The sequence below is a fragment of the Callithrix jacchus genome, chromosome 5 (assembly GCF_049354715.1).
Source record: "Callithrix jacchus isolate 240 chromosome 5, calJac240_pri, whole genome shotgun sequence".
Lineage (NCBI taxonomy): Eukaryota > Metazoa > Chordata > Mammalia > Primates > Cebidae > Callithrix > Callithrix jacchus.
The window spans coordinates 142,875,224-142,900,100 of NC_133506.1; the positions used below are offsets into that span (position 1 = coordinate 142,875,224).

A 24,877-nucleotide genomic window follows, 5' to 3' on the forward strand; every position below is an offset into this window, starting at 1 on the left:
CTACTGTAATAGCTTTTTATTCTCACAAATAAAATAGTACTGGAAGGTTTTCTACGAGTTGTGAGACATGTAAAAATTCAGCAAAACTGGGCCAAAATAATTTTTTAAATAATAGTGATAGGAAATCTATATACAAATCCATATTTATGATAAACTGTGAGAGAAATAATTCTGCCTGGAAAATGTTTATTTTAAATAAATATACAAAATGCAATTAAATATGTTTTTTAAAGTATTCTATAATGTTCTGCAAATGGAATCAAGATGGAAAACCATGTTTAGTGCTTATTTTTTCACAGATAAAAGCAGCAAGGAAGAGTGCAGATAAAACTTATATAAGAACCTTTTCATTGAAAGGTAAAAATTGATAAGCAAACCCAATAAATGCCAAGTATCCCTTATCTGAATGATTGTGACCAGAAACGTTTTGGATTTCTGACTCTTTTGGACTTTGGAATATTTACATTATACTTACTAGTTGAGTATTCCAAATCCAAAAATCTGAAATCCAAAATGCTTCAATGAGCACTTCTTTTGAGTGTCATGCAGATACTTGTTTTAGATTTTGGAACATTCGGGGTTTCAGATATTTGAGTTAGGGACACCCAACTTGTATGAAGGACATTTTGTGTTAACTTCAAGTTTCCAGAAGCCACACAGCTGCATGACCTACAGAGAAGAAGGGCACGAAGCCGCACTTTCTGAAGCTGAGCAGCAATGAGACTTACATGGTTTCCTTTCAACAACTAAACAGATGTCTAATTTAAGTGTCATTTCATTTTCTGGGATTTGAATTCTCTCATCTGGAAAAACAATGGGAATGAGATTCTAGTCTAAAGACTGCTCTATATTTATGCTCAAATATAGAGTATATTTGTTACTTTTCCAAAGGGCCCTTTACTTAGCTACTTATTATTAAAGTGTGCTCTTCAGAGCCCTGGGATTTTTGCATTAAATAATTTGGAGGCAACAAAGGGAGCACGTAGGGCAGTACCGTGAAGGCATCTGAGCAGCTCCACTTTTGGATGTCTGATAAACTAGAACACTAAGAAGATATTTACTTGGGTTGTAGGGGCAGTTTTTACTAATTTTAACCACTGGTCTAGAAATTAACATTTTCTTTTGAAGTGAATTTAGTAGTATTTCTGAGTATATAACATTTATAACATCAGTAGGAACAAAATGAAAAAAATAACACTATACATCTACAGGTATGTTTTTCCCAGAGAAATAAAAAACATCTCAAATTCAATCTTGTATAGATACTAACATTCAATTTTCTCCCTATGTACATATCACTTCTAGACTCTTAAAAGAGTGGCTGGGCGTAGTGGCTCATGCCTCTAATCCCAAGCACTTTGTGAGGCCAAGGCATATAGATCACGAGGTCAGGAGTTCAAGACCAGCCTGGCCAAGATGGTGAACCCCCATCTCTACAAAAATACAAAAAATTGGGCATAGTGGCAGGTGTCTGTAATCCCAGCTACTTGAGAGTCTGAGGCAGAGAAGGGCTTGAACTCAGGCGGTGAAAGTTGCAGTGAGCCAAGATGGCACCATTGCAATCCAGCCTGGGTGACAGAGCAACACTTCATCTCAAAAAAAAAAAGAGCAGGCCGGGCACGGTGGCTCAAGCCTGTAAGCCCAGCACTTTGGGAGGCCAAGGCGGGTGGATCACGAGGTCAACAGATCGAGACCATCCTGGTCAACATGGTGAAACCCCGTCTCTACTAAAAATACAAAAAAAAAAAAAAAATTAGCTGGGCATGGTGGTGCGTGCCTGTAATCCCAGCTACTCAGGAGGCTGAGGCAGGAGAATTGCCTGAACCCAGCAGGCGGAGGTTGTGGTGAGCCAAGATCACGCCATTGCACTCCAGCCTGGGTAACAAGAGCGAAACTCCGTCTCAATTAAAAAAAAAAGCAACTTTGGAAAATATTATAAAAGGAATCCCACCTTAGGCCCTGGAAACTTTTGTGTATTGTTATTTTTTTATCTAAGAAAGCATACCCTTATTTCAGAGGTTTACATATCAAAAAGATGATTTTATCTTCTACCAAGAAATTGCCTTTCATGTAACAATAAGGCATTTAAAAATTACTGCCATAGAAATTTAAGCAAGGGCACACTTTTGCAACTTTAGGAAGGTGTCAATACCCAAATTCAGAATATTTTTCAGTTTCTACATTGTGTGATTTGGGATAATTCAAGTAGTAATATATAAGAAATTACAAAATCTTGTCAGCAGACTAGTATAGCCTATGTGACATGTAAGTTCCATTAAAATATAATTTTACAACATTGTTCTTTAAAAATGTTCACTGAATTGAATTTAACTATAATGGAATATCCAAATCACAAGGCAAGGATATAATACTAGAGATACAAAAAAAAAAAGTGTCAGAAATTAAAATTCAAAACACTCAGAAAACAAAAAAATATGCACTGCTTTGTGTTCTATGTTAATAATTACCACATGACATGCATTCCACAGATAATTTTACCCAATATCCTTGCAGGAAATTTGGCAATTTATAAAACATACACCTACCTTCAGGAAAATTATCTGATTTAATGTATAAATTAAATGCCAACAAAACACACAGACACACACACACACACACCCCACAATAGCATGCAACTAACACATCAGTCATGCTCAACTGAAAAAAATATGAAAGAAAATAAAGGAGAGAGAAAATGTAGTAAGACACTAGTCTACATACATTAAGTCAGTTCAATCTGAAGTCCTGAATTCTATTCACTTTGTATTTAAGACATTTAGCTTTTTAGTTATAAATGTCAACACAGAAATAAGTCTCCATGCCCTAGGCTAGAAAGCCATAGAAATTGTAAAGCACCTCTAATAGGATCAGCAAAATAATTTCTGTAGCAGTTTAATAAATGAATAGTTTTTGTAACCTTAAGAAATATCAGCACTGTCAACAGAGAGGTTAGCTACAGTACTGAAATTATTCCAAGAGGCAGAAAGGTTTAAATAATTACCAAATGCAACTTAGAAGGAACTCTTCCAAGAGTAGCTTTTGCTTCACTATTATCAGTTCAATCCCTCATATGTTCAAAATAATAACATCAACATAATGAATCACAACTCAGAGGCTAAACTTTTTTATTGTTTATGTTTATGTTCAGTGCTAACTTTGAGAATGAATTTCAGCACAGATGGAAATATATATATATATATAGTCTACTTAAAAATTTACTTAACCAAGAAATCTCAGTCCTGAATGCTTTAATTAACTGGGAGTTTACTGCATTCAACCAGACTCCTCCAGTCTCCAGCTGGCTACAAAAACAATCCATCAAAGGCTCTAAGCACAGCGACAGTTTTTTATACTTTTCTCTTGTACAGAGAGTGGCAATGGCAGCCTGGGTAGCTGATGAGTTCTAACAGTGCTCCACTATGTATAGAGATGCAAATCTCTTTGTAAACACACATGTAAAACAGTCAAGGTTCAATTAAATGGTGTACTGTAGATCAGTCAATCTTCAAAGAAATGAAGAGAAAATAGAAAAAAAGAAATGAAACAACCCAACGAAAAAAGGAAGTGAAGAAAGGGCAACCTTCCTGCCAGGTCAGACTCACTCCACCTCCAGCCTAGCAGTGGCACTGCAGACACCAGGTCCCAGCAGAAATGTCCTGCAAACCAGGGTGGTTCAACATTAGCCCCAGTGACCACATTTCTTCCTAAAAAAATCGTCACTGACTCTCTGCCACCAACTTCCTAGCTTTCCTTCCTAAAAAAATCATCACTGACACTCTGCCACCAACTTCCTCGCTTTCGTCTTAGAGACTCGTTGATGTAACCAGACAGCCCCAGAGTAAGTGTTAATTACATAGCCTACTTACATCAAGATTTTGTTTTCCTCTTTGATTTGACTACACCTTAAAACATGTAAGATACATTGACAACACTTTAAGAAAAATATAGTAATAAGAACTACGAATGATAAACCACTTTTAATATAAGCTAGGAGCCAAAAATTTTTATATGAATTATCACTATAATAATGACTTAGTTTCCTATAACTTTCCAAATAAAACATGAACTTGTGGAAAATAATACCACTAGTTGAGTGAAATTTTTAAAATTTATTTTAAAAAAAGGCAATCAGTAAAATGACACACGAGGCACTGTAAGAACAATCAGCCGACTCTCCCCAGTGAGAGCTAGGCTGGCCACCTTCCCTTCCTCAGCACACCCAGGACAGGGGGTCTCTGCTATCACCAACTGCAGCACACTGAGCCAGACTCCAAAACAGAAAGGCTGTGGCTGTCTAACTTCACAGTCATAGGTCCCAAACTCTACTTCCCTCTATGTTTTTTAATCAGAATATTTGTGTGCATCATATAATAGAGGTGCATTTACTATCACAAGTCCTATTAAATACCACAGCTTAAAATACAGATTCCCACACCATTCTTTTATTAGAGCCTAAATGTTCTATGAAGTGAATGTTTCCAAGTCATTTAAATATGGTTTTACTGTGGCAATTGTAGTAACAAAAGTCTGTGTTAGTATGGTTTCCTCTCTCCTTTAATATTATAGTCATTACTACCAGCAAAAAAAATTTGTTGACATAATTTCTAGCTACTTTGGTAAATGCAAAAACAGAATTCAAAGGACCAAATGAACAAAAACATCAGGCTTCAAATGAACACAACATACAGTTATCCTACCTGAATATCCCCAGAGAAGTTGTTGTGCTAGAATACAATTAAATCCATTCTTAGAAAAGGTCAGAATTGTCACAATTTTCGCAATGGTTACAGAAATTATTCTGTATCTTAAGATACTGCTGTCTGTAGAATCTTTACACATCCTTAGGTAAAAGAAAAGCCAAAAACAAAACTCCAAACATAGCAGAATACACATCTAAGATTTAAAGCCATATTTCAGTGCAAACTAAATCAAAGTACATAAGAGTCAGGAGTGTTGGTTCAGAAAGAAAGCAAAGAAAGGGTTATGGAATATGCACATATTTCATATGCACAAATTACATTATATCTGTATAACGTCATTTGGCAAGCTACCAGTGAGCTTTTTGCACAGGCTACCATCACCTTCAGTATTCTAGATTAAAAAACCTGATTTTTAAAACATTTTGGAGGCCGGGCGTAGTGGCTCACGCCTGTAATCCAAGCACTTTGGAGGCCAAGGCAGGCGATCACCTGAGGTCGGGAGTTCAAGATCAGCTTGACCAACATGGTAAAACCCCATCTTTAAATTAAAAAAAAGTTTTGGAGTACCTATACAAAGTGAGTGTACATTAATTCTAACTTTATAATAAAGAAAAAGAGATTTTATCATCTATTTCCACATCTATCCCTCCTTTGTTTGAATGAAGCAAGAAACATTTAATCAAGTGGACTGCTATAGCTTTGAGATGTCTGTGTATTTGGGTCCCTTAGGCTAAAGTGGTAGCTAAGATAAACAGCAAGGGTCTAACCAAAGAAACTGAAGCTCTTCTAATCTCAATATCATTCTAATCACCTTAGCAACAGGCACCTCATTAGTTAGGCAATACTGGTTGAGCATGAGAGTCTAGAAATGGACAACTAGACATGGTCCCAGACTTGGCCCTATAGTCTAATGGAGAAGGCAAGTATCACATAAATTATTACAAATACCTAAACAGGTACTGGTGTGTGTGTGCTGTGGAGACCAGAGCATGGAAGTACACATGGGCTGAATGAAAGATGAGCAGAGGTAGTGAGATGGAGGAGTTGGCAAGGAAGCCACAGGTATCATGCCTGAGGGAAGGGCAGAACATGCTATTCTCCAAACAGGAGAAAGCGTGGAGCTAGAGAAGGAGATGAAAAATAGCAAACATCTATAGAACCTTCCATGTACCAGGCATCTTCACAATACCCAGAAAATGGAGCCAGCTAATGAACTGCCTCATAGGAAATGTTATGGATTTTGGTCTCATCTAATAAATATGAAAAATTTTTAAATTATAAATAAGTCCTTGGTACCAATTATTAGGCATCTGTACTACTAAATAAACTGTTCTTGTTTCTTTTTTCTTCATCCAAAACCCATTTACCTGCTCTTCTAACTATGCTCCAATTTCTGATATCCATCCATTTAGTTAAGCAATTTAATACAGAAATAATTCAGACGTGGAAATTAAAAAAACAAAAATCATAGCTTCAACTCTGCAACTCAAGCAAGTCATTTAAATCCTTCAATTTCTTTGAGCTTCAATGTCTCCATCTCTCAAATGGAGATATAGGCTCTATTATCTCATGGTTGTAAAGAACAAACAAGATTACAGAAGACACTGATTTGAAAAGGAACTATTAACTCACAGACACAAAAACAAGATTTGCCTTTTGGCCTCTGCACCCCATCTCCTCCATGTGGTCCCCACCCAGCCTAGCAGATGAAGCATCAATCTGTCCAGTCAAACTTGGCAAGCAGGCTCTCAGCCAGACCTTGGAAATATAAAAATAAAGACTTCCCCTGCTCTCAAGGATGTCGCAGTCTAGCACAGTAAAAATATGATTCTCATAAAGCAAAGAGGATCAAATGGACTATGTACTGGGTTCCAGGAGCAAAAGAGAGGCATCCACCTCAGACTGCAGGGCAGGGATAAGGCACAGGGCTAGATATCAAAGAAAGATGCCAGCAGGTGACACATGAGCTCAGTACTAAATGATGAATAAATGTTAGCTGGACAAAGTAGAGGATGGAAAGAAAGCATTCTAAGCAAAAGGAACACCATGTACAAAAGTGCAGCTATAAGAAAATTTTCATACAGGAAAAAAAAAGTACTGAGCACCTATATTGAAGTAGGCACTGGGCCAGATGGTGGTGACAAATCTGACAGGTCTCTCTGCTCTCATGAAATTCAGGGAGGACTCACGTTCATCAACCTACAAGTGTTTGTATAATCAGAACAAAAGAGGGTGCTTGCATGCACTAAGGCTAGTGAGACAGCACTCCACAATCATGGAGTTCACAATCATGGAAAGTCCTCTAGTTCATGCTGGCAGAGCTAGATTTCTACTGATAGAATCAGTGTCCACTGGAAAACCTGCAGCAAGAGGGTGACATAATCAGATGAAACCCAAGCACTGGAGGCAGGGACATCAACTGCAAGAGTGCAGTAACAACGTTACGAGAAATTAGGGGACCTGTAATAAGCAGTGGAGTAAGACCAAAGGACTGGCACAGACAATTCAGTCAACAGATCCTGGAGGCTGTGGGGAACGAAGAAGAAAATTTAGGGATTCATTCTTGAGCAATCTTGTGAACGGTAGTGCTATTTTCATTGGGATCACTCAAAATGAGAAATAGATTTGGGGAGAGGATAAAGACTAAAGTTTTGAAATGGTGATTTTGAAATACTAATGGAATTCCAAGTACAAAATGCTAATAATATCTACCATTTGTCAGTATTTATTAAGTGCCGGATGTTGTGTTAAACTATATGTATTATGTATTCATCATTTGATCTTCAGCATGCTGCCTGCTATGAGTCAAATATTACAATAAAGCTTTCAATAACCTGACCTAGTGCAGTAACACAAACTTGAAAACAACTCAACTGGTAAGTTGTGATCATTCCCATCTTCCACTCAACCCTTATTTCATTATCCTTGTAGTGAAGCAATCCTGAATTTTATGTAATCAAATCCTGAGGACCTCAACTATACCCTTAGAAGGATATTAATGTATTACCATGTTACTGATGAGGAAACAGAGGCTTAGAGAGGGTAGAAAATTTGTTCCAAGTCACACAATAGAGGAGTAAGGTTTGAGCCCAGATTTGTGCAACTACAAAATCCAGGTTTTGAACCTCTACTACACTACCTGAAGACTGGGGTGGCAACTGAAGATATGGAGGTTACTAACCCATTCATGAGTGTGGATGAATGTATTCAAAGAAAGAAACAAAGTAAAAGAGCTGAGGAAGGAGCCCCCATATTTAGGGAGTAAAGTGAGGAACAGAGATTCACAATTAATTCTGAAAAGCAGGCAAAATCAGTGGATGCCAAAAAGGAATGGTATCATCATGGCTAAGGGCTTCAAAAAGAACACTAAGCTTCTGGGAGATCAGGTAAAAGAAACAGAAAAGTCCACTGGACTGAATAACAGAAAAATCATTAACTAGTGACATCAGCCAGACTATTTTAGTGGAATGACAGTGGAAGCAAAAGTCTGTTTGCAGTGACAATGAATAATGAGGAAGTATAGACAATTAAACAACTCCTTCTGGAGGCTGGACTATGATAGAATACAAGAAATAAAATCAAGGTTGAGGTCTGTTTTGTTTTCCCTGAAATGGAATATAGTGAAACATGTTTAATTGCTAAAGAAAGAGACAGTAGCAGTAAACACTACAAGTACAAGCAGTAGCTCAGTATTTAGCTAATGATTTTAAATGTAATACAAGGAAAAGGTAAAATTATTTAATAATGTGACAGATTTTGTTTGAGCTATAGAATTAGAGGAAAAGTTCCCATTGCAGAAAAAACGTATCATGTTTCTATTTCATGCAGTAGTACTTTCAAGACAGGCCAATCAGTGTTTACTGATTACTAGTAAACGGAAGTCCATAGTTCTCTGTGTCAGCAAAGCAATGGAATAATTATATGTAGAGCAAAAAATATCAAATGTTGTTAACACGTTTGTGATGTTCCCTACCCTATATATGAAGGAGGCTCCATAAATATAATATTCTGCCTTTCTTCTCCTGTACTCACTAATTCCCCCAATAGGCCCTATACCACCAGAAAGCAAGATGACTTAGCTGACTGTTAAGTTGAGAAAAAGCAGCTGCACATGCTCAGCAAGACTCAAAGGGACTGATGCTTAGTAGGAGCAGGACCTCTGAAAGAAGTTTGTGGCTTTCCAGGGCTGTCTGTGACTAGATTGGTGAGCTAATCCATTTCATTCTGGTCTGGGAGTCAACAGAAGTCCCATGCCTGCCATTGCCACAATCTCCAATATCACAATAATCAGTGAGAGTGGTGGCTTCTGACATCCATCTGCTCAATTCCTCTGCTTATGTCTTCACTGACTCAGAACTCAGGAAAGGAAAGCAAGGTGGCACTTACTGGTTCCCCCTAAGTCCCTATATCATCATGCTATCAAAACATTAAAACCATTAATGGCAATAACGTTATATCAAAAACTAATTTTTGTCTGGAATACAGATCAAAATAATTGAGAAGATAGCCAGGAGACAGGTAATCATCACCCACATGACTGGTTTAAAAAAGTTTAAAGGCTAGTGATATGATTTGGTTGTGTCCACCCAAATCGCATCTTACATGGGTATGTTCAGATGGCATAATTTCACTAAGCCTACATTTATGATATATGCACTGTTCTGTACGTATATTTCAACACAAAATTTTTAAACAAAAATATAACACAACATTTAAAAAAAAAAAAGGAGTTCCAAACTTTGGAGCAAAAATTGACAGGGTTATAGGAATGAAAGTTTAGATTCCCCAAAAGGCTGTTTTGAAGATGACAATTACAATTAAATGAGTAACTTAGATGTTTGAAAAATCAGCCTCACAGTTACCAACTCATAGTTACAAATGCCTGCTGGGAAACATTTACATATTCATTTTATTTTAGTCTCAATTAAACTCTGATCTAACTTGCCTCTCCCGTTCCAATTCATTTCACTTATATTTTAATGAACAAAGATATACAATGATTAGCAACCTTCCCTAAGCTATTATCTTTGACAAGAAGAAAGTACATTCCATAAAAGACACATCACAGAGTATGCCTGACAGTGTGAACAGCAGATCTAGAACTTCTCAGGTCAACATCTCACTTAGAAAAAGCTCAGGCAACAGCTTCACAAGGGAAAGGATGCTTGCAGAAGTGGAAAGATAGTATCAAAATTAGAACCATGGTGATTGTTTTCCCAAAATTACTGTCTTTTCCTAAAAGAAAGGACACCTAGCAGACACCCATCACTTTCTTAAGATCCCCCACAAGACCCCTTTCCTGCCCCTGTTACAGACTTAATTGGATTTGTTCACACTTCCCAGAAGCTGATCAAGTCTAATGCAAACCCAGTATCAAAACCACATAAAACCATGGAGGGGCAGCAGTGTCAGAAACAAACCAAGGACAGGGCAAGTGGAAGACCTGGCACTTGGCTGGCAACCTTGATCTTAACCCTTCTCTCCTCTCTGTGAAATTTAATATCACTGTCATTACCAAATGAGCTATAAGTTATGATGGGAGGCTCAAACAAAAAAAGAAATGGGAAAGCACTGGGAAAACTGTAAAGCACCATGCAGGTACAAGACGTTGACTATACCATCACCATGACAGGAGAGATTTTTAAATATGCTTATCACCTTTGGATTCTTTTAGATAGGATCTCTTAGATGCCATTCTAGCAACTGAAACATCTTAAAAGTCAAAAAGTATATTAGGTTGAACCATAAGAAATTGTTGACTTATAGGTATAAAATGAATAACTATTAACAGAAAACTTATAAAAACTTATTATTTTATAAAGAAGTTTATTTAAAGAATACTATACACCTATAATACCTCGGGATTGGGCAGCTTCCTTTAAAGCAGCTAGAAGGTGAGGTTTCAGGTTATCCAAAATAAATCTTCCTTCAAGACTTGGGAAAAGGGACCTAAAACAGGAAAAGAACAGCAATTATCAAAATCTTCCAACAATTCCAAGATTTTAAAAAATCGATCACATATTTTCAAGTCAGTTAAGCCAACTATTTTGTTTTACATAAATTATAATGCACACATCAAATCAAATTACAATATATTTGACCAAATTAGTACCTAGACTTTGCTTTAAAATATGAGGGCATCATGTACCCCACCCAAATTCAGAAATATTTTAAATGTCTTACAGTAAAATTTTATTTCTGAAATGCCAGTGCACACCCTCATTTATAAAGAATTACTTAATATACTATTTTTCATTAATTTAAATGTCATTAAAATAATTCATTAGTGACTAATTGGGCCTTGCTATTATCTGCACTTTATAATCACTGTTTTCAGTGTTCTGTTATTGAAATTTCCAAGAAAAACAACTGCTTAGATAACTTATTAAGTGATAAACATCTGAATACTTTTTCACTTTAGAATACTAAATGTATCCTTTGGTATTTAACAATGTACTTCTGGAAGTCCTCCTAACTACAAAATGAACATAGAAAACCACTGAATTTCACAATAAAGGACTCTAACAGTGAGCAGGAGCAGGGAAACCCTAAGAGTGAACAGGAAATGTCAGAAGGGGGACTCCTACCTTGGATATTCTGCTGAGGTAATATAAATGACATCTTGGTCTGATACAGATGAGGAGAAGGGGACAAAACTGCCATTTTGTAAAGGGAGCAGCTCCAACCCAAGCAGCTCACTGTAGGCTTGGTCAGAAAGCACAAATTCTAGAAGGTGAAGCTTTTCTTCAGCACTGCCCAGGTGTGCACACTTCCGTAGCACCTGCCGCACCCATGCAGGTGTCACCTTCCTCAAAGTTGTTGCACCAGAGGCAGCCACGAGCTGAACAGCAGCATCCACATTCCCTGGTACCTTGGCAATCTGCTTCCCTGAGCTCTGGAGGTAGTTAAGCACAGTTTTTGTGTATTCCAAATTTTCATCAAGTTCTGAGAAGTATACCTGCTCCAACCTGACCCAATCATGGCTAATTGAATAAATTACTGCATTCTGCAACAGCTCGCTGAACAGAGGCTGTAACACCGGTTGCCAGTGCACCTTGACTTTGCTCGCCTCAGGCCAAAGCTTATAGATAACATCAACTGACAAAGGGAAATCAGAGCTCTTTTCTGTCTCCAGACGTTTTATTGAATCTAAGATCAGAGTAGCATAAGCTTTGGGGACAACATTCATGACAAGAAACTCATTCCATAAGGCTGCCGGGTCTCTCCACTGATCTAGCTCTTTCCATTTTATGCTCCTGCGGTTGTCAGTCAGGCCAAAGAACCCACTGATGTGAACTGGGAGGCCCGTTCTGCTTTCCTCACCAGGTGGTAAAGGAAGAAAACAAAATGCCTTTCCTGAGAAATTAGACATTGCTCCTTTTGCTTCATCATCTCTGCTTGATAAAGGCATGGCTATTCCAATGATTGGGACAAATTTCAGTTCATCAGCTAAAGAGTCAAGCTTACTACTAATCCCTCGCCCACCCACACTGTTGCACACCAACCAAGATGTTTTCTGTGCATCCTTATTACTCTCCTCTTCCAAAATGATATTTACATGATATGTTACACAGGTGATGTTATCGTTTGGAGTCTTTTTACAATAGTTACTTATAGCAGTGCCCAGAATCTTTATAGAATTTGGCCGCTCGTGTTTCAGTGCCTTACTCTCACTTGAAGTCACTCTAAACACTAGTTTCTCTGTTCCATCAGTCTCTCGGACATACAAGGAGACATCCTGTACACTTTTCAGAAAGAGCAGCACTGTGTCAGCATCTGCCCTAAAAGACTCAAACAACTCAAGAACTTTCTGCTTATTGTAGAGGTTACTACTAAGTTGTGAAGGTTGTAGGCGAAGAGGGAAACGGAAAAATGTTCCTGGAAAATTGCCATTCATAAACGTTTCCTTGGTGCTTCCAAAAATGCCAATAAATGGTGCAAACTGGTCTGAAAGTTCACTAATTTCTTTGCTGTCATCTTTGAGATTCCAACATTGGCCTGATTCATGTGGGCCAAAAAGTGTTTGATGAGGATCTAGCATCCCAATCTGGTCACCACTAAAGATACAAGGAACATCTGTAAAGAAAAATTTAAGTCATGATCAACTCTGAAATTTTAGGGACAATTATGATAACAATTATAATAAGTAAGTATAATTACCATCAAAAGATGACATTTGAAAAAGCATGAGCCATAAAATCACTCCAAAAGAGATCTATCGAAACACAAACTTAATTTACCTTTGGAATGAAAAATGATTTCTTTTGATTCAAACTAATAACAAATGCCAGGCATAGAGACTTTGCATGATTATTGTGAAAACCTAGGATACATCTTCAAAAATCATTACACAAAAGATGGGGAGAGTATTTGGATATCTACACTCAGCCCCCACCACGTGAGCCCAATTCAACAAAACAGGGCTGCATCCTATGCTCAGCTTTACAAATTCAGCATAGGCTCTGAAAAGAGAGAATGAGTAGTAAAACACAGGCAACTCGGCCCTTTGTGTTGCTCAATGAGCACCTGCCCTGAAGCTCATAAGGTGCATTCCCTCCAGTGGTCTTAACCTCTCTGCCTCTACCTCGCTTCTTGTGCTGGGAGCATCTTACCACATGGAGCCTAATTACAGTATTGAAAGATACCCATCTTTTGTATAACACAGCCTCTAAATTGATACCAACTGCTTCACCTGTTCCTCAACCAAAGACAGAGTAGTATTCCAAAACTGGCAAAAAAACCAGATGTGTGAGACCCACTGTAATGAGAGAAATTCCTCCCCAGTGTGCTTAGGTGACAATCTCCCAAGGGTGATGTGATTTTGTTTGCCTCATAAGCTAACTTAGCACTTCAGCTTCCTGCAAGATTCAGCTCCAGGGAAGTGAATCTTTAATACCTATGGTCATCAAGCACAGCTTCAGCTGTCACCAATACCAACTCCTTAGCTCCTGAGTATCTTAAGTTAGCAAATGTCATGTCCACCAACCACATGGCTAAATCCATCAACACTGGGGTCTAGGGAACACTCACCCCTGCTCCCAATGCGCAGGGTCATACCCCCATGAATGAAATCAGGCCAGGTGGCTTCCTGACAAGATATAAGCATGACCTATGACCTTCTCAAATCCTCAGTTTAGAGAACAGTCCTCCATTAATGTTCCATACAAGTGTGCTTATTCTAAACTAGCAATCAAAACCACATGAGATGCAGGTGCTGGTCAATCAGTTGGGCTCTCATGTCACAGTGCGTTCCTGCTTAAACCTCCAAGCTTTTGCTACTCACATCTGTGCCCCACAACATTTACAAACCACTACATGGCACAGACCTGAGGGATAACTTGCAAAGAGGTGGACACACTGAGTACTGATATTCATAGATAATAGTCATAATATTTTAATAAGGAATTTAATTTTATTATATGATTTATAATTCAGTCAATATTATTTAATAGAATATATGCATATGAATATAAATGCAACAGGCTTACTAAAATTTGGCTGCAATTGGGATGACCCTACTTCCCGCTTGCCCAGGGCAGTCCCAATTCAGGCCAGTTGTCAGAGAATAGCAACACCCTCTTTCACTCTCACACATGTCCCAGTATGAGTAATAAAGTATATGGTCATCTTGGCTACAGTGATAGCCCTACCTGTGCAATTTCTCCTTCTCTTGCAAGACACAGTTTGAAACTAAACAAAAAGGACTAATTCCATTACAAAAATTTTTATCACAAAACTATAGTAAGTACTAGAACTTTCATTCTACAACAGCCATATACTCTTACAGATACCTAAGTATTTCCTATTATAACTAGGAACCAGAAACCTCATATTCTTTCTATATTAAAAATATGACTTCAAAGTAATCTTTAGAATGCTTGTAAGTCTAAGAAGGGTAGAATGAGAGAAGAAAATAAGAGATACGAGAACCATCTCAAAGATTTCCACTTTGTTATCAATACCATTAGATATTATGCCTTCCTCTTTAACCTTCTGATATTTAGAAACATGTACAAGAAGATCTGTGATACTCAGTTTATTTGACTCTTAAAGAGCTACAGTTTTGAAATTTTTCAGAGTAAAAACTTTGTGTTCAAAAGCTACATTTCAAATTTCACATCAAATGACTTAATATATTACACTGATTCCACTAGATCACAACAATGTTAACTTTTGGCATCACATGATAAAGTAAATCTTTGGTATAGTTACCATGATAATTTCAGAAAATTCAATATGCACTGATATTTCATTGACATACCTCCTGCTACTGACAGAAGAATCTGGGTAAGATGTCATTTAAAGAGTATCACCTCTGAAATTAACCAAATATATTACAGAATGGAGGATAAAATATTTTCTAATACCAAGACTGAAAAGCCTAATACTCTACCTGTTATATGATAGACAGAATTAAACCCAATTCCAAATCTTCCAACCTTCAGAGGGTCATCCTTTTTCCTGCTTCTTGCTATTTCTTGAATGCCATGCCAGTCCTCTGGGGTGAAAACCGCGTTGTTGTACACATACAGAGCGGGCCCTAGGTGTGAAAATGCGCAGGCAGGTATTCAGAAAGACACCAGAGTGTTCAATTCTATCTCAAAAGTTCCTCTATAGAAAATCTCTTATTTAAAGGGAATATAGAGAGGAGTGAACAGAGTCACTGAATTCCACACTATAATTCTAAGTGTTTTTACAAAAAAATTTAAGACACATACTGAGGCAAAAACTAGCAGCAGAAGAAATATAGTATTGTTGGTCAAAAATCCAAAAAAGAAAAATTAAAAGTTACTCAGCTACCCAAAAACGTAAGGCAAACAAGAAAATCAGTCAGTTACTACTCTATGTGAAATCTGTTCTAAATAGTATATCTAAATCTTTTTTTGGTAAATGGAAAATATTTACCAAATAAGTATATAATATTTCATATATTTCATAAAATATATGAAAATATGGGCAGGATGCGGTGGCTTATGCCTGTAATCCCAGCATCCCAGCACTCTGGTAGGCTGAGGCATGTAGATCACCTGACGTCAGGAGTTCGAGACCAGCCTAACCAACATGGTGAAACCCCATCTCTACTAAAAAATAAAAAAAATTAGCCAGGCACCATAGCATGCACCTGTAATCTCAGCTACTCGCAGGAGAACTGCTTTAACCCGGGAAGTAGAGGCTTCAGTGAGCCAGGGTTGCACTACTATACTCCAGCCTAGGCAACAGAGCAAGATTCTGTCTCAAAAAAAAAGAAAGGAAAAGGAATATATTATGAAGACTTGCTATCTAAAGAAACTATGTGAGATGATATGTTAATTTGTTTCAATATATACAGAACCATTTTACCATACACACACACACATATCAAATAACATGTTGTATGCCTTAAATATAAACAATAAAATTTATTTTAAAAAATAAAGAAATCAGACAGGCAAGGTGGCTCATGCCTGTAATCCAGCACTTTGGGAGGCAGAGGCGGGCAGATCACCTGAGGTCAGGAGTTCAAGACCAGCCTGATGAACATGGAGAAACCCTGTCTCTATTAAAAATACAAAATTAGCCAGGCAAGGTGGCACATGCCTGTAATTCCAGCTACCCGGGAGGCGGAGGCAGGAGAATCACTTGAACCTGGGAGGCAGAGGTTGTGGTGATCCAAGATCATACCACTGCATTCCAGCCTGGGCAACAAGAGCGAAACTGTCTCAAAAAAATAAAAAATAATAAACAAATCTTATTATTTCATAATATGAAAAATAATCCTTTAGTAAGATTAATAATCACCTTATAAGTGTTTGAAGTTTTGTTTTTTCATCAGCCTCTAGATTTTTCTATACAAGGCATTACTTGTATGATTTTTAAAACCATTAACGTGACAAATGTTTAAATAATACTGCAATTATATCACCTATCTATGTAAAATATCACCCATCTCCAAAGTAATTCCTTCAAAAAGTAATATTTATAAAATATTTCTGCACAAAGTATTTTTGAAACTCCATTTTGTGAGGCCGATCTTCAGAATCTCTAACATTCTTTGAATATATTCAACTATATTCACTCATCATACCTTAAAGATGATTAATATTTTTCATTCAAAAAGGTACTGAAGTGTAACATATATACAATAAAGTATGACGATCTTGAGGATGCAGCTTGATGAATTCCTACAAAGCAGATGAACCTGTGTCATCTCCACTCACATGAGGTATATAGGGCACTCCCAGCACCCCCAGAAGCCTCTCCTCATGCTCCCATCAATTCAAGGACAGACATGGGGATGTGACCTAGTTTGTTTTACAAAAATGGCATGATTACTATTTTTAAAATAGTCAAAGTTGGAATATGCAAACAGTCGAGGCTGCAAAGGCTTTCTGAAAAGGACAATCACAGAGTAGAGTAGGGACTCTGGAGTCAGGATGTCAGGCACAGCTCTCCAGTCACAGCTACAGCACTTCCAGAAACTAAAGCCATCAAGGCTCAGTTTCCTCATCTGCACAAGGGTAAGAATGGCTGTCCACTGTAAGAATGCTGAAAACCCAATGAGACAGCACAAATACGGGGCTCAACCCAGAGCCCAGCAAAGCAGACCCTAAAAACATCAGCTACCATTACTGTTGTTCACTATATGATACTGTCAGTCTATATGTAATGTAACATATAATTTTACATAAATATTACAGGAATAAAGTAAATACTTTGTTCCTACCCAACAACTAACTTAAAATGGCATATAGCAAGCAGTGTCTGGTTCCAAATGTCCATTACTCTACAAAGACAAAAAAAAAGGACCACAAAAAGTCACAACACTGAACACCAGGCTCGAAAATGAACCTCTTGCCAGAATCTCAGAAGAATCTGAATAACTACAGGGTCTGTGGACAGAAATTTTAAAAATTCAGCAGGGGACACACCCACATGACATTACCAGGAACACAGTCCGCCTGCCTGAAGAAACACCCACCTTCCTTCCCACTGTCAACTGGAACACTGGAGAGCTGACCCCTTACTGCCTGCTTATAGAAAGCATTTGTTAAATTCCAAAATTATAGGCCCTTGTCTTAACAAATGCAAATAACTAAGTGTTTTGCATAAAAAAAAATCCCCCTCAGATCTCCAATCTCCAAGGTTTTTTTTTTCTTTTTTGTGAGACAGTGTCTCACTCTGTCACCCAGGTTGGAATGCGGTGACACGATCTCAGCTCACTGCAACCTCCACCTCCTGGGTTCAATCAATTCTCCCGTCTCAGCCTCCCAAGTAGCTGGGACTATAGTCGCGCACCAACACACCTGTCTAATTTTTGTATTTTTTAATAGAGATGGGGTTTCACCATATTGGTTAGGCTGATCTCGAAGTCCTGACCTCAGAAGATCCACCCACCTCAGCCTCCCAAAGTACTGGGATTACAGGCATGAGCCCCCACTCTCCAAGGCTTTTTGACTATCAGAATGGCTATCTCTCATCCTACAACTTCAGTGCAACTCCTGCAAAGAGGATACATATATGAGTGCAGCTGTCCTGTGCTCTGGGACCTGGAGCTTTCCTTACACCCTGGCTGCTCAGTGGCAGAACCATACAGTGCACACGGACAGCTCTCCTCAGTAGGGAACTTGGAGAAGTCAGGGGGCAGGAAGAATCTAGTTAACATTTAATGTTTTTAATCAAGGTATAATTCTGATCATATTCATCCTGGAATTAGGAGAGATGCAGTATTTTGCCTTTGCTCTAATCAACTAGTCTCACAGGTTCATTCTCTGCTTCTATTATCAAGATCAATTTTAAAAGGCCGAGGAGGGTGGATCACCTGAGGTCAGGAGTTTGGGACCAGCCTGTCCAACGTGGTGAAACCCCGTCACTACTAAAAATAAAAAATTAGCTAGGCATGATGGTGGGCATGTGTAATCACAGCTACTCAGAAGGCTTAGGCAGGAAAATCGCTTGAACCGCGAGGCGGAGGTTGCAGAGAGCCAAGATCGCACCACTGCACTCCAGCCTGGGCAACATGAGCAAACATCTGTCTGGGCCAGGGTGGGAAGGAATAAATATCCTGAGAGAAAAATAAAAAGGCTGTCTGGGAAGGAAAGGGCTGGCAGCAGACCTGCAGTCTATTTCCCCCTTTCTCCAGGGAATACCCAAGAAAGAAAGAGATGACCCAGCCAAATCTCATTGCAAACATGCTGATGACAGACCTCTAGGCAAGCACACACACAGTGTTTACTAGGAAGAGAGTCCTTAGCTACTGGATACTTTACGAAGGTTGCTTATTGGAAATAAGCTTGCAATTCATACATTTATGAGGCATAATCCCCTCAAAAATGTTGTAAGTTATGTTGATTATCAGAGAAAATAATGTACATGTTTTATGACTGAAATAGCTTCTGCTGTGTCAGTGGTGGTCTGTGTGCATCACTCAGAAACCAGCTCCATGAGATCCAGGCCAAGGTGTGCCCTAGTGTAGCACGAAGGGACTCTCCATGCTTCCTCCACCTATGTCTTGTAATCAGCCATGTCCTTGAAATCCTTAGTAAAGTGTGTCATACTGAGTGAGAGCTCTCATCCTTGTGCATGTGATTTGACAATCTGAGTCTTTTATTATCTCATTATATAAAAATGAACAAAAAAAGTTGGCCTTAAGAGTTTTTGGCTGTAAAACGAAGTGCCAGTAAAGGAAAAAAGCCATGACACAAGATGACTGCTCACATCTGAGTGCAAACGAAAGACATTCTCAAACACACAAGAGCCTGATGGGCTTTCCAATAAATGTTTGTTAAATAGAGAGATCAAAGATCACTGCCACCTTTTATATAATATATCCACATTTTTTTTTTCAGACAGAGTCTCACTCTGTCACCCAGGCTGGAGTGCAGTGGTGAGATCTCAGCTCACTGCAACGTCCGCCTCCCAGGTTCAAGTAATTCTCCTGCCTTGGCTTCCCGAGTAGCTTGGATTACAAGTGTGCATTATCACCATGCCTGGCTAAATTTTGTATTTTTAGTAGAGACAGGATTTCACCACATTGGACAGGCTGGTTTCGAACTCCTGACCTCAGGTGATCCACCTGCCTCGGCCTCCCAAAGTGCTGGGATTACAGGCATGAGCCACTGTGCATGGCCCACATTTATTTTATTATTAATTAATTAATTTATTTATTTTTTTTTCTTTTTTTGAGATGGAGTTTCGCTCTTGTTACCCAGGCTGGAGTGCAATGGCACGATCTTGGCTCACCGCAACCTCCGCCTCCGCCTCCTGGGTTCAGGCAATTCTCCTGCCTCAGCCTCCTGAGTAGCTGGGATTACAGGCACGCGCCACCATGCCCAGCTAATTTTTTGTATTTTTTAGTAGAGACAGGGTTTGACCATGTTGACCAGGATGGTCTCGATCTCTCGACCTCATGATCCACCCGTCTCGGCCTCCCAAAGTGCTAGGATTACAGGCTTGAGTCACCGCGCCTGGACTATTTTTTATTTATTTATGTATTTATTTTTGAGACAGAGTTTCACTCTTGTTGCCCAGGCTGGAGTGTAATGGTGCAATCTCGGCTCACTGCAACCTCTGCCTCCCAGGCTCAAGCGATTCTCCCACCTCAACCTCCTAAGTCGCTGGGATTACAGGTGCCTGTCACCACATCTGGCTAATTTTTTATTTTTAGTAGAGATGGGGTTTCATCATATTGGCCAGGCTGGTCTCGCATTCCTGACCTCAGGTGATCTGCCCACCTCAGCCACCCAAAGTGCTGGGATTAAAGGCGTGAGCCACCATGTCCAGACCATATCTATTTTAAATTGGCCACTTTTAAGAAACCCATCTCTAAATATACTTCAGCATAACTCAGGACAATTATCTAGTTTCAAATGTTTTTTAAAACAAGGTGAAGTCAAGGCTAGAAGCAAAAAAATCATACGACCTCCTTACACTGTCAGTTTTACTACAGCACATCCATCATCAGTAGGACACCAGGTATAAAACATTATCACATATATAATCTCATATAATCCTCAAAATATCTGGGAGAAAAATTTTCTTATACAACTTGCAGGCAAGCAGTAAGTCAGTATGGGGGTCAGAGCTGCCATTGAGTGCACCAGTGCCTTGGGGGCTATACAACAGGGTAGTACTATGTAGGATCAGGACTTAAACTGAAGTCCCTTGAATCCAATGTTACATTAAGTCATAGGCTCTTTGAGACAAGATACCGTGCAAGCTAATCCTCTTATAAAAATGATCTGACCTCTGCGATGACCAGTCCATCACTAAGGTAGCAGCAGTCAGGACCAGAACACACACCTCTTGATGCTATGTCCCACATACCTCGTTTTTATAGAATATAGAAAGTACAACTTTCAAATGATAAATGTGAGCTAAGAATGACTATATGAGACATAACATAAGCTATCTTTTTAATTAACGATGTTAATTGGCCTTTTTAAAAATACATGACTTACATCTCTTTAAAAAGCTGTCTCAGAAAGTCTAAACTGATCCCACTTTTTCTCAGTAACTTTCTGTCACACATTCACAATGACTTCAGACGTATACTAATTTTTTTTTTTTTTTTTTTTTTTGAGATGGAGTTTCACTCTTTTGCCTCAGCTAGAGTGAAGTGGCACAATTTCGGCTCACTGCAACCTCCACCTCCCGGGTTCAAGCAATTCTCCAGCCTCAGCCTCCCGACTAGCTGGGATTACAAGTGCCCACCACTACACCTGGCTAATCTTTGTATTTTTAGTAGAGATGGGTTTTCACCATGTTGGCCAGGCTGGTCTTGAACTCCTGACCTCAGGTGATCCGCCTGCCTCAGCCTCCCAAAGTGCTAGGATTACAGGCGGGTGCCATCATACCCAACCAGAAGTACATTAAAATTTATGAACATTCTTTTTGACACAAAGCTCCCCAGAGTAGAAGTGAGATATTAGGAGTCTATTGGTTATGATTCTCTTATTCAATCAGTAATTTATTAGTTTATGGCTTTATCATCTTTCCTCTCATTTTCCTTGTTCTCTCCTCTCCTTCAATCTTTCTTCCCACCAACTTCAAAACAGTACTCCTAAAACGAAAATACACAAAAGCATGGCCTCTCACAACAGCTACCCAAATGCAGGAAAGTGTTACTATACACAAATGATGTCCCTTTAGCCTACTGATAACATAAAATACGAGTTGTTTGAATAGAATAAGAGGCTTTGGTCATTACACTTGCCATTTTGTTTTTTGAGTTTTCAGATTTTATTCTTTGTTCTCTAAAAATACCAACTGGCAGAGATACCTTCCCACCAAAAGCAGAAAAAAAACATCTGAAGAAGTGGAAATAAACATGCCAAAAAGTACAAATGATCATTAAACTGTTCGTTCATTAAACAAAGCATTAGAAATAATTAAAAACTGCCTGTTAGTGCATACAATTAAACTTATTCCTAATTATTGATTCTTACCCTGATATGGTGCCATATCTTTTGACCAAAGAGTCTCTGTTCCATATTGAGTTTCATCATATAAAAATTTAACTTCTGTGGCCCCAGCATCTTCTGCATTCTGAATTAATTCCTAACCATAAAATATACCACAAATAGTAATTAATAGCATAGTAATATACTGCCCATCTTTGTATTTTTCTACAATATTTAAAAAGTCAATATACTTAAATAAAGGAAACCCACTATTTGCAACATTACCTTTAAGATCCGGCAAGGTTACTACTGAAAGTAATTGTTACACACATGTGACAGTATGGTTGAAAAGTCCTTCTCCAATTATTTGCACTTAGAGTTTGTCTTAATTTGCTATCACTTAGCAAATTAATCCTGGGCCCTATTTTTAACTGTCTCATATTTACAATCTATCCAAAGCTTTTGTTCAAAGGAAATTACTCTATTTCCAAAAGCTGTACATATTGTCCTGTGTGGCAGGTAACTTAAACCTGAGTAGTTGCCAAAAATAGACCTTTTTTTTTTAATCATTTGCTTACCAAACTTACCTTTTCTTAGGGAATCAATAAAACCAAATAATAGCAATCTGTATGTACCCTTGCTTTCTAGAGAGCCTGAGATATGAACATGTTTTTGTCCTGCACTAAGCTGAAAGCTTCCTGATGGTCAGGACTGACTCATTCCTTTCATGAAGAAGAAAGCACTGCCATTTGTTTGGTGAATGGTGGGTGAGTAGAAGGGTGACCAGATCCATGTAATATAGAAAGGAAAGGGCAAACTGCAAGATTTGCCTCAACAAAATTTCCAATCCTAACAACCCCAATCACTTCTGCACACCTACCAACATCACGCTGGGCTCTGATCAGTTTGAAGGGAGCTCCAGAATCTGAAACAAGATTCAGCTCCAAGATCCAACCCCATGATCATCAAAAGAGCTTTTTTACTTCCCCAGAACCTTGGGATCACTAAATTGGAGGTAGAGATGGGCAATAACTGAAGAGAGCTTTAACTGATACTACAGCAATGTTAACAGTGATGCCTACATCAGAAGAGAGAGGTGAGACAATGTCCACATGAAATGAAACAACTACAAGAAGACTGAAGGAGCAGAAGTGAAAAGTCAGTTTTGAGATCATGTTCAGTTCCAGTACATCCCAAAGGGCTAGTGTGGTACCCATCAGCTATTCCATCCGAAACATGAACAGCTAGGCCATGCCTCCTGCAGCCTCATTATCAGCTACTGATTCCTCCTTATTACATAACTATTTCTCATGAGATTTTTAATTGTTTAGGCCTCATTCAATCCCAGAGAATCCCTAAAAATTAACAATCTTATTTACATTAGAATATTATAATATGAAGGATGGAAATAAGTATCAAATAGACAGTAAAACACAATGTAAACTTACAAAATGACAGCAGTTTAGATGTTCGACCCTGTTTTCATTCAGGTCTCTATTTGTGATTTACAGGTAGTTTAGGGAGAAGAGAGGCAGAAAACTAAAGATAAAATCCCAAGTCCCAGGTTCCAATCATTCTCAAGTTAAACGAAAAACAGGATGGGAAGCTTTTCCCCTGAACTGTAATCCTCAGAGATTGTACACTAACTCTGAGAAGCAGCAACAATACATTTTGTATTTGCTCTTGGGCAAGTCACTAAGAACTTTGGGACCTGTTTCAGCAAACACAAACAACATTGAAGGTGGTGGTGTAGGTCTTGGTGATTTCTAAGACTCCTATTAAATTTAAAACAGTCAAATTTACTAAAACATCCAAGGAACAAAGATTACATTGAGCTGGCTACAATACAAATGTATCTATAAGAAGGAAAGTGGAAGTTGTAGCCCTCAGCTGTTTGTCAGACCTTCCTTGTTTCTCAGCAAGGATCCCACCCATCACTTACAAACAAATGACACCCTACTCCTGTTACCGCTATACCTTCATTTTAAATTTATTCTATTCACTTCTTTCTACCCCAAAACCACCTCAAGGCAATACTCTTTCCATCCTCACTTTCCTAATAAGTCAATACAAATACAGTTTTCAAATGTGCTTTATGTGAACCACTGGTGCCTATGCTGAAAAATGGACTGCAACTGCTTCAACAGCCCAATCTTACCACAATCACTAAAGACACAGCAGTTCTCAGTGAGTGCCTACCTGAGCATGACTCCCTACGTTAAAGAGACCCAGTCCTGATTCCCTAGCAGTTTACAATCTAAACTAAAAAACATAATCAGGGCCAAGATACTGAAGGTAATAAACACTAAACAAGCTAATGAGAAGGAAAATGCATAACAACTGATCCACTTCGACAATTAAAGAGGTTTCTTATTAAACAAAAAATCTAATTTTTGCAGTATCTTCTATCATTGCTTTCTTTTATGGTTACTGGTTTTTCTGATTTTTGTTTGTTTGTTTTTCTGAGACGGACTCTCACTCTTGTCGCCTAGGCTGGAGTGCAGCAGTGCAATCTTGGCTCACTGCAACCTCTGACTCCCGGGTTCAAGCGAATCTCCTGCCTCAGCCTCCTGAGTAGCTGGGATTACGGGTGCCCACCACCACACCCTGCTAATTTTTATACTTTTAGTAGAGACAGAGTTTCGCCATGTTGGCCAGGCTAGTCTCGAACTCCCGACCTCAGGTGATCTGCCCGCCTTGGCCTCCCAAAGTGCTGGGATTTCAGGTGTTAGTCACCATGACTGACCTGTTTTGTATAAAGAGTATAATCAAACTAAAAACCATATGACACAAGGAAAT

General features: G+C 38.6%; 1 protein-coding gene across 5 annotated transcripts in view; it reads right to left on the reverse strand.

The window, feature by feature from the left end:
- SACS (sacsin molecular chaperone) overlaps positions 1–24,877 on the reverse strand; it is a 102,530-nt gene that overhangs the window by 12,891 nt on the left and 64,762 nt on the right. For 3 of the 5 annotated variants that reach the window (XM_035302335.3, XM_035302336.3, XM_035302337.3), the window contains 5 exons: positions 22,124–22,235; positions 15,094–15,240; positions 11,288–12,776; positions 10,558–10,649; positions 4,698–4,724 (listed from right to left, as the gene is read on the reverse strand). In XM_035302335.3, coding sequence (XP_035158226.2) covers positions 4,698–4,724; positions 10,558–10,649; positions 11,288–12,776; positions 15,094–15,240; positions 22,124–22,235 — 1,867 coding nt within the window. The remainder of the gene's footprint in view (positions 1–4,697; positions 4,725–10,557; positions 10,650–11,287; positions 12,777–15,093; positions 15,241–22,123; positions 22,236–24,877) is intronic. The other 2 variants (XM_035302338.3, XM_035302340.3) reach the window with 1 other exon arrangement.